General features: G+C 68.1%; 1 protein-coding gene across 10 annotated transcripts in view; it reads right to left on the reverse strand.

Annotated features, from left to right (window-relative positions):
• Positions 1–267: 267 nt before the first annotated feature.
• Positions 268–14023, reverse strand: part of DOT1L (DOT1 like histone lysine methyltransferase) — a 46359-nt gene continuing 32603 nt past the window's right edge. For 2 of the 10 annotated variants that reach the window (XM_036234164.1, XM_036234162.1), the window contains exons 19-28: positions 13767–13892; positions 12247–12734; positions 11935–12070; positions 11325–11471; positions 10181–10295; positions 8973–9541; positions 8572–8777; positions 7126–7190; positions 5743–6681; positions 268–5023 (exon numbers count right to left, since the gene is read on the reverse strand). In XM_036234164.1, the coding sequence (XP_036090057.1) occupies positions 4437–5023; positions 5743–6681; positions 7126–7190; positions 8572–8777; positions 8973–9541; positions 10181–10295; positions 11325–11471; positions 11935–12070; positions 12247–12734; positions 13767–13892 (3378 nt within the window). In that variant the 3' untranslated portion in view covers positions 268–4436. Of the gene's footprint in view, positions 5024–5197; positions 6682–7125; positions 7191–8571; positions 8778–8972; positions 9542–10180; positions 10296–11324; positions 11472–11934; positions 12071–12246; positions 12735–13766; positions 13893–14023 lie in introns of those variants that run through there. The other 8 variants (XM_036234163.1, XM_036234166.1, XM_016163502.2 and 5 more) reach the window with 8 other exon arrangements.

Below are 14023 nucleotides of genomic sequence, written 5' to 3' on the forward strand. Positions count from 1 at the left end.
GTCCTCAGGCGGCCCGCAGGCCCACCTGTCACAGGCCTCCCTGTCGAGTGCAGGGCCTTCTGGGCACTGAAGTCCTGGGCACTTGGTTTTAGTTCAACAGCTGTCCCGGGGGCCTCACCTAGTCCTTGTCAGCTGTGGGCCTGGACAGGCCAGGCCTCCCCGAGCGCGGCGCTCTTCGGGAACACGCCAGCCTCTGCCCGGAGTGACCATCCCCCCGAAGTCTCTAAGGTCTCACCGCGTCGTAATCAGTAAGAAATGCCAACATACGAGGTTCAAGTGGAAACAAGCCTTTTATTACAGTCTAGAGACAGAAATCAGAGTGCGGCGGGGTTCCCTTAGGGACGAGGGCAAGCCAGCAGGCCGGAGGAATGGGTCACACCAGTGCCCGCGGCAGTGGTGCCGGGGAGCGGCAAAGCGGCCGGTTACAGTCGTGGTCGAGGCTTTGTGAGGGGGGCGAGCGGAGGAAAAGGGCGAGAAACCTACTGTCACCACGGACGGCACAGATGAACCGGGGTGGGGGTGGGTGAGTGGGCCTTAAACAGGTCGCAAGGTGGAGCTGGACGGGAAGGCTGCCCCGCCTGACCGCGAGGCCATCTGAGTTAGCGTTTCCTGAGCAAAAGCGCCTGGCAGCCCGGGGCTCCCTGAGGTTGCCTGCAGTCACAGCAGCACCGGTCCCCGCCCCCTGGAGACCAGACCCCGCTCCCCGCAGGGCGCAGCCTTCCCTCCCGGGCTGCCCTCACTGCCAGCGGCGGCCGAGGACTCTCGTGGTCAGGAGGGCCTGTGACGCAGGGGTAGTGACGCAGGGAGCACGGGCACGTGGCTGTGGGAGCTCACGCGGTGGCGCACGGGACCGCCGAGGCAATGCAGTGCTGGGCACAGGGCTGCCTGGGTCCAGCTCAGGGACGTGCCACGTGCTGTGGCTTGGCTACTCTCAGCCCTGCAGCTTATTAGGGAGCCCTGTGCTCCTGATGTGGGGCACAGGATTTGGGGTGAGCACAGCACCTTTGTGCACCAAGAGCACCTACGGGGGGGGGCGGGGGGGCGGAGCCAGGGCAGCAGTTAGTTACAGGACGGCCAGTTACAGGAACCTGTCCAAGCACCATCGTCAGCCTGGACTATTGCTCTGGGCCGAGTGTCACCTAGCAGCTCAGGCCTGCTCTGTACCCTCCTGGGCCCATGTCCACAGTGCCACTGCAAAGGCTGCTCCAGCCCTTGCCCCTGGGATCAGGAGGGATTGAGCCCTGGCAGGCAGAGGGTCCCTATCAACCATGTCTGGGAGGACACGGAGCACGGGCCAGGCTGGGGAGGGCGGAAGCTCAAGGCTTTTTCTCTGGGAGCATGGGAAACCTCCACACAGCCTCACCTTCAGAAAAACACAAGTTCTCAACTTCCTTGGTGGGTGCCACCTCCCGGGGACAAGCACCTGAAGCCAGGGCTTTGATTGCACCTGCCTAGTCCTTCTGGAGCACCCATGTGGGGGGGGGGGTCTAAGAGCCCTGCCAGCCAGGACCTTTGGCTGGTGGCTCTCCCTGGGGAGCGAGGGCTTCTGGACACACCCAGGGATGGGGCACACTGCTCGACCGAGATCCAGGACGGGCCACAGACCACTGCACCCGAGGGCCCGAGAAGCCTGCTAGCAGCCCTGCCGCCGCCCCGCGAAGCCCGCCTTCGCCCAGTCGCCCCGCACAGTCATGCCCAAGCACCGTGGAGGCTGCCCCACTGGGGCACAGTGCCCCAGCTTCGGGGCTGCGCGTCCGCTGGAGACATGGCACAGCCGCACGGACTGACCAGGGCAACGCAGGGCGCCCTGGCCAATGCCACTTGTCTGCACTTGAATAAATAAAACGGTTTTTATCTCCTCACTTCTTTTTTTAAAGTTTACTGTGCATTATACAATCTAAAAATAAATGAAGTCAAGTCTATGAAATTTATAAATTTTCATCACATCTCTATAAAATACTGTCACTCGTCAGTGTGACTCTCTTCTGTACAAACACACCAGGCACCCACGGCTAACCTGCCCCACGCCCCGGCCAGCAGCCGCGGGCTGGCCATGCACCTGCCGGACGGCGCGAGCCCGCGACAGCAGACACACAGAGTAAAGCACTTGTTTCCCAGCAGCCCCGCGCCGGAGTCGGGTCCCCGACCTGCCCCACAAGCACCACGCGCAGCGGCCCCTGCCCCGCCCCAACCCCCGTGCAGCATTGGGGGGCCGCCTGCCCGCCATCCTGCCAGAGGCGCCGTCCCAGGCCCCAGGGCTGACGGTCGGACCGGGAGTGTTCACAGTGACGGGGAGGGCTTTCTCCGGGGGACGTCAGAAGCAGGGCGGCTCGCCCTCCGCGCCCTCCACCTGGACAGGCGTGCCTTTGGTATGGGAGTGCGCGGGGAAGGCGGGGTGGGCGCGGCAAGGACTGGTTTTGGCGTTGGTCACCCTCGAGTCAGCACCAAGAGAACGTGGAGGCGGCGAGGCCTGGCGACGAGATAGCACCGGGCCCGGCTGTCGGCGTCTCCGCTGGCGGGCCAGTCCGTCGGGCCGATGTCTTTATATAGATCCTCTCATATATAGTATTTACACTTCTCAATAGGTTGCTTTTATGACTTCAGTGGAATAAAATAAGTCAAAGTTGTTTATACTTTTAAAAAACGATAAATACTTTATCTAGAACTATGGACAGAACGAGCTGGAGCCAGGCCCAGCGTCCCCCGCAGGTCTGCGCAGCGTGGGCTCACGGCAGGGCCTCATCCTCGGTCTGTGCCGCCGGCCCCGCGGCCGCCTGTCCTCGCGCAGGTCTCACGGGTGAGGTAGAAATCCTAGTTACCTGCGGAGACGAGCGTGGGAGGGAAGGCGGACTGGCGTTAGTGACCCCCTCGGAGACGCCCGCGTCCCCAAGCCAGGGAACCAATGCCTACAGATGGACAGATGGACGGAACGTAGCTGTCGCGGACACCCTCAAGCCACGCCCCTGGCCCAGTCCGAGGTGGGAGGTCACACTGTCCCAAGGCCCTTCGTGGGCACCAGGTCCTGGCCTCCCCCTTCCCCAGGAGCCTGAGAACCGAGAGCCTCGTCATCGCACTGCTGGGCACCGCTCACGGGGGGCTGTGAGTAGCCCCGCTGACCAGCCTGCACTCCCTCCCCAGAGGTGAGCTGTTCCTGTCCAGGCGCAGGGGAGGCAGTCGTCCACTGCGGGTCAGAACGGGATGCTCCACACATACAGCTCTGAGCTCTTCTGGCCAGTGCGGGCCACACAGCCTTCTCTGATGGCATTAGACCACTGTGAGCTAGAGCCACTCTACCTTCCAGACCTTTCCACGAGGACTGAGGCACAGCCCATCCCCAGACCCACGCCCTGACCAGGAAATTGTCACACTCCTGTGGCCTCACGTCTGCTTCTACTTAAAATGCACACAGAGGGCTAAGAACAGCAAGAGACCTCACGCCTGGCCCTGGCCCTCACGCGCCGGCCCCGCGGGCTGGGGACTGGCCCGGGAAGGGCCTCGCCCCAGAGGGCACCACGGCGGCACCGGCCGTGGTGAGTCAGCTGCTGCGGGACCCAGCTCTCTAATGCCCTCATGGTCAGCGGAGGGGCAGACGGGGCCCCTTCATGAAGCCTTGTGGCCACCGTCCTCACCCACTCTGAAGGCGGGCCCTTCCCACATGGCTCCCGCTGACCCCACACTGACGTCGGAAATGCACGGACGGCCCACGTCCTTGGAGGCGGGAGTGCCGCCCACCCGCCAGGCAGCCCTTTCTGGACCCGGCAGCCGGGTGGCCAGGTGCGTGGGTGGGGGCCCGGGGGCGGGGAGCTGGCAGAGGAGCCGGCTTCTGAAGGCCCGAGTCCCAGCAGCCTACCAACGCATTGCCTTGCCCTAGAACTCTGCGAGATGCATCAGAGAAAAAGGCTGAGACAGGCCCAAGCGCGGACGGGCGGCAAGGGTGGGGTTCTGAGCTGTCCCCAGAGCCCCACCCGAGGGCTGCCCAGGTCCCTGGCCACTGCAGACATGCGACCGGTCAGCAGCAGTGAGACCGAGCTGAGCGGCACGGGCCAGGCTGCCGGCATCCTCTGACCTCCTCCTGGTCTGCTCCCCGCGGGAGCGTCGCAGGGACCCGCTATGAAGGCCCAGGCGGGCAGGGGCCGGCCACTCCCTGCCCGAGCTGTGGTAGCCCTTGGGCCACTCTCGGATGGGCATGGCCACCATGGCCGCCCTTCCCCCCAAACCCCCCAAACCCCCCCGAGCTTATTTTTCCTTTGCGCCTCTCAGAACCGACGGTCTCCACCCGTTGGCCATGGCCAGGCAGGCACGGTCCCGGGCCCCTCCGCAGAGCCCAGGGGCCCCTCCGTTCTCTGGAAAGGAAGGGCGGTTGAGTTCTCATACGGACCACCTGGTTGGGCTCTGGCCTTACCTTACAGAACAGAACTGCTAGCTAAGCAAGGTCTTTATCGCGGCTTAACCCCCGCAAGGCGCGCGGCATAAGGAGGCGGCATGCCAAGGGAAACCCACACGGCGGACGGCCCCGTGGAGCTGGCCTGCGGGAGCTCGGGCGCGGCCTGGGCCAGGGCCAGCCCGGGCAGGGGCTGGTGGTGCACCGTGAAGGAGGGGTGGGAGACCTTGTGCGGGAGGGAGGCGAGCTTGATGGACAGAGCGCTGTTAGCAGGCGGCAGAGAAGCGGCAGAGGAGACAGGCAAGAAAGCTTGGTTAGCCGAGAGGGGCGCGAGGTTCTGCAGGAGCACAGGCTCAGAGTTAGCGGGGTGTAGCGCGGGAGCAGGAGGCAAGGCGGCGTTAGGAGGTGGGGGTGCGTGGAGGGTGGGTGACCCCGCAGGGGGCTGGCCCAGGGGTGCAGGAGGTGGGGGCGGGGGTGGCCTCGGCTCCATGGAGGGCGGGGCCTGAAAGGAAGAGGCGGGGGTGCTGGCCACCGCCTGCAGCGGGGTTAAGCTCAGCGTGCCGCTGCGACACGCAGCCCCACTGCCGAAACTGGCTCCAAACGGATGAGCGGAGGCGGAGGGCACCGCGTGGTTAAAGACACCTGCAAACAGGAGAGAAAAACTCAGCTTCAACAGGCGGCATTCTCCAGGCAAGCGAAGAGACACACGCACAAGGGGAGAGCAGACGGCGGCCGCGGCTCCGCGTGCACGCAGGGGCGGCGCGGACCAGCAGGCAGGCGCAGGCGGCCAGGTGAGACTTACCTGAGGCAGGGCCCCGGGCCACACCCCCCTCGGCACGCCCCGGGCTCCCAGCTGCGAGCTTCTCCCACCTGTGCCCAGCAAGGAGCAGGCGGAGGACCCCGGCCGCGGCCACGCTCCACCCTACGTGGAGCCACCGCGCAGCAGGCACCACGGCCACGCCCTTCCCAGCGCCAGCCCTCACGGCCGCCGGGAGCCATGGCTGGCCAGGTCTCACGGCGACCTCCACGGGAGGCAGAAAGCCCTGGACTCTCCTGAGGCTATGAGACGCCGCCACGACCAGAGCGCCTGACAGGCCGACTCACGCGCGAGTGCTCTGCCGTGTGACAGTCACATCTGCGTTTCGTGAAAAGAAGGTGGCGGGTGCAAAGTGGACACAAGGGGACACGCGGGCACAGTCTCTCGCCCCTTAGGGGACTCTGGAAGGGAACCTGCAAAGCAGTCGTGATTAAGCCCAGCGGTCCAAGAGGCCTCGGCGGCGGCCTGCGGATTGGCGCCTCGGACCCCAGAGCAGGCCCCAGGGGACCTGAGCAGCAGACGGGAGAGACACGTGTCTGCCTACCTCCAACTGCACCACCTGCCACCCCGGAGGAAAAGCTGCCCATGGCGTGCGAGTTGGTCAGTCTGGTCGCGGCGGACGAGACGTGCACCAGGCCGGCGGCGGTGGGCACGGAGCTGAACAAGGACTGCAGCACGGACGGGCCCAGGTTGGCTTGCAGGGACATGGGGCCCAGGGAGAACTGCGGGCCGGGCGCGAAGGTGCCCAGGAAGGGCCGGTGCGTCTGGGCGGAGGGGGCCGCGCTGCCCGCCGAGGACGCCGCCGTGGCGAGGCCCGGGCCGCTGAGGAGGCCCCCGGGGGGCACGGCGGCGGCGGAAATGAAGAGGTTGTGACCGTTCTTGAAGTCGGGCTCGCGGTCCCGGCTCTTGCCCGCCTTGCCGTGCACCAGCGAGGCCTTGTCCGAGGGTGCACACGGCGGGGGGCCCAGCTCCGCCTCCCTGCCCTTGCCGCCCTCGCCCTTCGGGCCACCCAGTCCGTCCAGCTGCCTCTTGTTCACAAAGGGGCCGGGCTCCGTGCCCCCCTCCTTGCCCCGCGGGGCGGGGAAGCTCAAGGGGGCGCCCAGGCCGGCCGCCTCGGGGGCCTTGTGGGGGAGAGAAGCACCGTCACTGAAGCTGTGTAAACTGAGGTCGGCGGCCAGGCTGCCGCTGAAGGCGAAGCCGTTGGAGGGGTTGCTGCTGGGGCTCAGCCCACCGGCCCCCGGCGCGGCCCCGGGGAAGCTCTTCCTGGGGTGGGCGGCCAGCTTGGCATCGGCCGGGCCTGGCTCCTCGGGGGCGGGCCGGAAAGCAAACAGGGAGTTCTGGCTCAGGGCGGGGCCAGCCTGCAGCGGGCTGTCGGCGGCCTTGGCAAGGCCGAGGTCGGAGATGGGCGAGAAGGTGGCCTTCCACTTGCTGCTGTTGACTGGCTCGCTGGCAGGCATGGGCTTCCTTGCCGCCAGGCCACCGCCTGACAAGGAGAGGCAGGGGCTGAGGCCTGGGTGCCTCCGAGGGACCACGCGGGGTCGGGGCTGTGGCGCTCTCAGGGGTCTGAGAGGGGGATGCACGGGCTCAGATGAGGCCCTGGCCCCCAGAGGAGGGCATTTAGGTCCACGAGGGCCTTTTCTGGGGGCCAGGCTGGTCTGTGGGAAGGCAGCATGGAGCCACACCCCGGGCCCACGACGGGAGGAAACAGGCCGGCTGCCCCGGCCACTGAGGCCACAGTGCCTGGCAGCACTGGGGCTGACCTCTGGCTGCCAGGGATGCCTGTGGCGGGAAGGACCGGAGTCGGGGGGAGCGGCCGGGCAGTGGTCCCCTCACAGGCGGGCAGCGGGCCGAGGCCCAGCATAACCGCCACCCCGGGGCTGTGTCACCTGGCACTGGAAAATCGCCTGATGAGAGCCGTATCACTCACCATTTTCCAAGGTTTTTGGAGGAGATTTGCTTTCTAAGGAGATAGTTGCAATTTTTCTCTCAATTCTATCAAAAAAAAAAAAAAAAAAAGATGGTGACTTGACCCCACATATACGAAACTGTACGCCGATTATTTCCTCGAGACCAGGTCGCGGGGGCCTCAAGACCTCTTTCGAGAGGACCGTGGCTGCCGGGCAAACCCGGCGCCCTCCCCCCATGGGGCGGCCCCAGTGCTGCTGCGAGGCTGTCCCTGGTGGGGCCGGGGCCCCCGGACGCCGGTTCCCCACACAGAGGCAGAGGCACAGGCACTGCGGGCGGAGCGGCCGAGGCTGCGGGGCCGGCGGGGGCGGGTCGCGCCGTCCAGCACGCGGCTGCCACGGCGAGCCGGGACTCGCAGCAGTGCCCAGTCGAAAACGGCGTGCGTTCCGTGTCAGCACTTCAGAGCTGTCCTGACAGACACTCTGACCCCCGGAGACACGAGAACACTGCCGAAAGAGTTCAGGAGCTCCTGCGGCGGAGGCGCCCACCACGGGCGAGCACCCGAGCGCAGCTTTTAGAGCCGCGACGTGCGGAAACAAAACGAAATAACTGCGACGACCAACTCGAGAAAGCGAGGTAAAAAGACTTTGTCACGATCTAACACTTTTGTGCTTTCGAAACCCCCAGAAAGAAAGTAAAGAGACAACCCAGGGAGCGGGGGTGGGGGGGGACACTACCACGCGTCTCCGAGGGCCCCCCACGTCTCTGGGACACGTGAGTTCCTCTCGTAAACAAGTAACAAAAAAGGACGCGAACGACGTGGCTCCGCAGGCGACCCCGGGGCTGGCGCTCGGCAGCAGCTGCGCACCCCCCGAACAGGCGTCGCGCCCGAAAGCGGAGCCGGAGAACGGGTGCCGGCGGGGTGCACGGCTGGCGGAGGCGCACAGCGGGGCGGCCACTGTGGGAAACGGGCGACGCGGCTCAGAAACCTAACCGGACGAGCGCGGGACCCAGCGAGCCCACTACGGGCTGCGAGGCCAGCGGAGGCGAGCGAGCGCGTGGCGTGAGGGTTCACGGCGGCACGGACGCGCAGCTGCTGCCGCGGAAGCGACCCAGTGTCCCCGGACGGACGCTGGAGAAACGCGATCCGTCCCCGTCCCCACGACAGAGCACTGTCCGGCCCTAAAGAGGAAGGCCGTCCTGACGCCTGCTGAAACGCGGACGCGCCTGGGGAACGCTGTGCCCGGTGGCACGAGCCTGACGCAGGCCACGTCCTGCGTGGTCCCGCTTACTGGGGCTCCCGGAGGAGTCACCCGGAGAGGAAGCAGCTAGCCGTCAGAAACCCGTGCCCGCCAGCTCAGGGCACGTGCAGGCGGCCGGCCCCCAGAGGTCGCGCCTGACTGCGGGGGCCTGTCCTCCCGAGCCCTGACGGTGGACCCCCTCCCTCGGAGCCGTGCCCACCCCGCACCTGGCGCTGCCCGGCTCGTCCTCGGAGCCTGGTTCCTCGTCCGAAGTCAGGGGGGAGTAATGGGCCCCGTTGGTCTGGCTCAGGGGCTTCTCCTTCTTGAGCACGGGCGGCTGGTCGTTGTCCTGGTAAGGGACGGGGGAGCTCTTCAGGGAGCTCTCGGGGGACGAGATGGCCGTGATTTCCAAAGGCTGATTAATGTTGTTGACCTGCAGAGTGACAGGGACACGCACGGCCCCGTCAGCAGCTCCCGGACACCAACCCCGAGGGCTGCGCTCGGTCCTCGCGTGGCCTCGTAGGAGGCGGAGCCCCCACCGCCCCCCCTCCCCACACGGTGGGCCTGGGAACGAGAGGCGCAGTGCCGGAGGCCCCGCTGCCTGCCCAGGGTCCCCTCTGGGCCTCACCATGGAGTTGAGGTTGAGGGGCGACCCTGAAGACTGCGTGAAGAGGCCGGCGACGGCCGGCAGGGCCCGGCGCTTGGGGGACACGCCCGAGCTCAGGCTGGGCGTGCCCGCTGACGCCCGCTTCCTCCTGCCCCGTTTGCGACTGTCCTGCCCGTGGCTCTGCGCGCCCGCGGGCACAGGGCTGTGCTTGCTGGAAGGTGACTGCTTGGCACTGCCGGTGCTGGCCGACACGCTGAAGACGGCCCTCCTCTTAGCCTCGCTCTCCGGATCCGAGAAGCCGGCCTCGGAGGGCAGGTCCCCCTTGCTGGCGTCAGGGAGCGGGCCCTGGGCGGCACCGAGCCGGGGGCTGGCACATAGCTGGTGGGCAGGCGAGGCCGGGCCGGAGTTCCGGGGCTGGGCCAGCAGCGGGGGGTGCTGCGGCGTAGAGCTGCGGGAGCCCATGGGTGCGAAGAGGCTCCCCGAGCTAGAGGACTCGTCGAAGGGAGGGGGCTCGGCCCCGGGAGCGAGCGGAGCCGGGCTGCCTGCCAGGGCCCCAGCGACAGCCACCGAGCCGGCGTAGGGGAAGCCTGCTGGGAAGGACGCGGTGTTTCAGGGGAGCCCACCCTGGGGGAGGGCACCCGGGCTGGCTAGGATGGCGCTGCCCCGGGGGCAGCTGGTCGGAACGCTCAGTCCCCATGCCGTGGCTGCCACCAGAGACAGCCCCACAGGGCCAGGCAGGCGCCGTGGGCAGGCGTAAGCTCCCTAGCGCCACGTCTGAGGCCGGCAGTCTGTCTACAGCTCCCCGCGCCCCCTCTCAGAACCTTCCCGACGGGGTCAGAAAGCTGGTGGCAGCGACTGACACCGGACTTGGGTCTTGCCCGGCCCTGTGTCAACAGAGGCGCACCGAGATGCAGCTCTGCAAAGGAGGCCAGGACCCAGGGAGCAGGCGAGCGGCCCAGCAGCCACAGCGGTTTGACGAGGGTGCGGCCAGCACGCCGCCCAGGCGGGGTACGCCAGGCCGAGGTTCCCGCGACGTGCCGAGGGCCGGGTGCCCTGCGGCGCACTGTGCCGCTGCTGTTGGCAGGGACGGTGGCCCTGACTCAGCGCAGCCCGCATGGCCGGGGGAGCCGGGCTCCGGGGCCTGGATGTCTGGGGGCCTGGCTGAGACCCCCAGTCTGCTCAGACCTGCGCCAAGCCCAGCCCCGTGGGAGTGGGGGGGGCGCCCTCACCTGTGGGGGCCAGGGTGAGACCTTTGCTCCCTGCGCTGTGGGCGTGAGCTCCCACCTGCTTCTCCAGGGTGGACGCGGACTCCCGGGCCTGCGGCACGGGGCTGGGGGTGCTTCTCTGCGGGGAGAGGGGGCGCCGTCAGCAGAGCGGGGGCCGGCAGGTGAGTGCAGGGTCACAGGCCACAGGCCACAGGGCGTGCCGAGGGCCCGGGGAAGGGAGGACACATAACCGTGAGCAGCAGAAGCCCAAGTGACCTGCTCAGGGTGTGGGGAAGGGACAGAGGTCTGGCCTAGGTCCTAAAGGCTGGCGCTGGCTAATGGGCGCAGGCTGGGGACGAACGTGACAGGGAGAGTGGGGGGGAGTCACGCAGCCGTGACTCCTACGCGGAACGAGGGGAGAAACCCGTCCACACCCCCCCTTCCCACACGTTCACTACAGCCCGAGTGTGGGGACGAGAGATGTTCGCTGGCGGGTGCAAACACAGGTGCCCTGTGCCCACCCGCCCGGGGGGGGTCCCGCAGCCACGGAAGGGGGGAGGCACCGACACGGGCCACATGGGACGGGACCCCACGGACGTGACGTGTCCAGGACGGGGGCGTCCACGGGGGAAGGAAGAGAGCGAGTGGGTATCAGGGGCGGGGGAGGGTGTGGGCAGTGACTGCTGATGGGGACGGGGCTTCCTTCTGGGGTGACAGGAGGCTCTGGACTGGACGGGGTGCGTGGGTGACCCCGTGACCGTGCTGAACGCTGCCGACTGCACGTTGCAGACAGAGCTGATGTATGAGTTGCATCTCCACAGAGGAGCTGCGCCGTGAGCGTCAGCGCCGTGAGCCCGCACTCGGGAGGCGGGGGGGGGGGGGATCGTGGGGGCTGCAGGAGGGGGACAGCGCGTCCGGCTTCTGTCACGCCTGGCGGCTCGATCCCCTTCCCACCTGCAGCACCACCACTGACAGAGACCTGAGACAGACGTGGGGGTCGGACCTACTTGCCTGAGGCACCATGACGTACTCACAAGGCAACAGCACACAGCTTAACATAAAGGGCTCCCAGACAGAGGCCCCTTCTGCCCGCACCGCGCTCTGGGACCAGCAGCTCTGGGACCAGCAGCGTCCCGGAGCCGGGCCGGGCCCCCGGGCGCCCACTCACCGCCTTCTCGGCGCGGCTGGGCAGCACCACGCTGGCCAGGGGGATGCTGACGGGCAGCTTGCTGGGCTGCACCGTGCTGAGCGGGATGCTCACGGGCAGGCTGGTGATGGCCTCCCCGCTGCTGGCGTGGCCGCGCTCCTTCAGACCCTGCGGACAGAGCGGACGCCCTGCTCCTGCTGACCCGCGCACGCCCGGCCGCGGGCACCACCCGAAGGGCAGAGGAACCGTGCAGCCATGGACGAGGGCCCCCTGCAGTGGACAGTCACCTCGACCCCAGAACCCCAACTGCTCGTCCTGACCTTCCTCACCCCATCGCATGTTCTCGTGCTCGGACCTGCTGCCACACGCAGACAGCCGCCCTCCCCTTCCTGTCCCCACGGGCAGTGCCGGCCTGACTGGGCCATGCCGTGCAGTGAGGTGACGGCGGGTGGGGACCTGAGGAGCCCCGAGCACGCCACCTGCCCACAGTCTGCTGGCTCCACCTGCCTCCCCTGGACGCCTTGTCCCAGCAGACCTGCTCCAGGTGGCTGCTGAGTGACCGCGCTCAGCCCCGGTGCAGGCGAGGAGGCCCGGCCCCGCCCCACAGGCCCCGCCCGGCAGCCGCCCGCACCTTCTCGCTGCCCTTCTCTCCGGTCATCTGTAAGGCCACGGGGGACGAGGGCCGTGGCTCCTGAGGGCTCAGCTTGATGCCGTTAGCAAGGCCCGGACTGTGGTACGGAAGGCCGTTCTCCTTGACGTGCTCGGCTCTGGAACGAGAGGCGTCCCCTGGTCACTCTCCAGGGAGCCCCCGCACCGTAGCTTTGCATCCAGAGCTGGCGGCCTGGGCCAGCAGCCTCCTGGACACCTGCACGGAGGTGCTCCCGCTCCCCAGACCCCACGACGGCGCAGGGCCCGTGGGCGGGCCCGCTGGCCGCGCACTCACCGCGGGTGCAGCTCACTGGCGGCCGTCTTGCCGCCGGCCGCGTGGTCCTGGCTCAGGTGCCGCCTCAGCACCAGCTTGGCTGGTGAGAGCCGAGTGTAGTCGGGCGAGGCCAGGCCAGACAGCTTATCGAGCCGGGGCCGGCCGCCGTGGCTGGGGGTGCAGGGCACGACCTCCTGGTCCAGCGCGGAGGCCAGGTCCTGGGGCGTGTTCTGCTTGGACGGCGGCCGGCTCAGCATGCCGCACAGCTCGTAGCCAGCTGCGTGGCCGTTCACGGAGAGCTCGGGGCTCAGGCTGCTGAATGGGGGCAGCGAAAACTTGGAGCAGTCCAGCTCCAGGTGCAGCCGGCCCGGCTCCGCCTCCAGCTCCCGGCTCAGGCCACCCTTCCCACGCAGGTGCATGGCCACGGCCTCGTCGGGTGGCACGCAGGAGGACTTGAGCTGCAGGAGCTCCTGCTGCCGCTGGCTCTTCTCCAGCTCCACGATGCTGATCTGGAAGACGGGGGGGGGGGGCGGCGTCAGGCCTGCACACACCCGCCAGCAGCCCAGCAGAGGGGACCAGCCCAGGAGCGGGGGGAGCACCGCCACCCACAGCGGCCGCAGAGACGCGGGTCTGCTGCGCGTGGCCGGGCAGCTCTGCACTCCAGCTCTGCACACCCGACACAGCAGGGCGCCCCCGGGACGCAAGGGGCAGAGCACGCGGCGCCCCATGCGAGCAAACGCTGGGGGGGAGCCCTGAAACGGTGTTTCCGTCCAGGAGCCAGGACCTGGGCGCTGGTTCCTTTTGGCTCACGCACATGCGAGAACCCAAACGCGGCCCCTGGCGGAGACTGCTCCCGTGGGCGCGTCCGTGGAAACGTGGCTGGGCTACGGTGACAGCAGCAAAGCTCTGTCCGTGACGTGATGCTGGCTCAGGGGCCATGAGATGCCTGGGCCACACGTCACTAGACCTTACACGGCTCACGGGCCTACAGACGAGCTCGCTGCAGTGCTACCCTAACCACCACCTGGGGAGAACCCCGAGGGGCAGCCTGGCAGCTGGGCGCGCCCTGGAGCGGGGCGGGAGGCGCCAGGCGGGCGGCAGCCTGTGCCCCGGGGGCTGTCGCGACTGCTGGGGCTGCACGTGTGCCCCTTTCCTGCCCTGCCACGCCCAGGCCCCCTCCTCAGAACTCGCCCGGACGAGGCGTCCTGGCCTCCCACCTCCTCTAGCCACCCTGCGGGCAGCTGCCGTCAGGGAAGCACAGCCCTACCAGCGCCGGTGTCAGACGCGCCACCAGGGGGCGCTCCGCACCCTGCGGCTGCGCCATGCCCTGGGTGCCCGGTCCCCACCCATCCCCACTCGCCCTGCTCTGCGCCCCCTCCAGGGCTGACTGGGCAGGAAGCGGGTTGCCGTGACACCCGGGACAGGCCCCGTCCTCAGGGGAAGGGGGCCTTCAGTGGGTCTCCCGACGGCGCGGACCACGTCCTGACAACAGGGTTGAAGCCGGAATGCCAGCGCCCCCTCCCCCCCGGCCCGGCCCCCACCTGCAGCTCCAGGCAGCGCCTCTGCTTCTCCGAGATCTGGCTCTTCAGGGCCTGCTTCTCCTTCAGCAGCTGCTCCAGGGACAGTGTAGGCCAGTCCAGCCGCAGCTCCTCACAGCGAGCCTTCAGCTGTGGGGACGGGCGAGCAAAGCGGTGAGCCTCAGCGTGTGGGTGGCTGTGGGGGAGACGAGACGGCCAGGCTGCCTGGCAGGGGGTCTCCTGCCCCCCTGGCCCCCGCGGCCCCTGACGCCAGGCTCTGG

This window comes from Rousettus aegyptiacus, unplaced genomic scaffold (assembly GCF_014176215.1).
Source record: "Rousettus aegyptiacus isolate mRouAeg1 unplaced genomic scaffold, mRouAeg1.p scaffold_m13_p_16, whole genome shotgun sequence".
Lineage (NCBI taxonomy): Eukaryota > Metazoa > Chordata > Mammalia > Chiroptera > Pteropodidae > Rousettus > Rousettus aegyptiacus.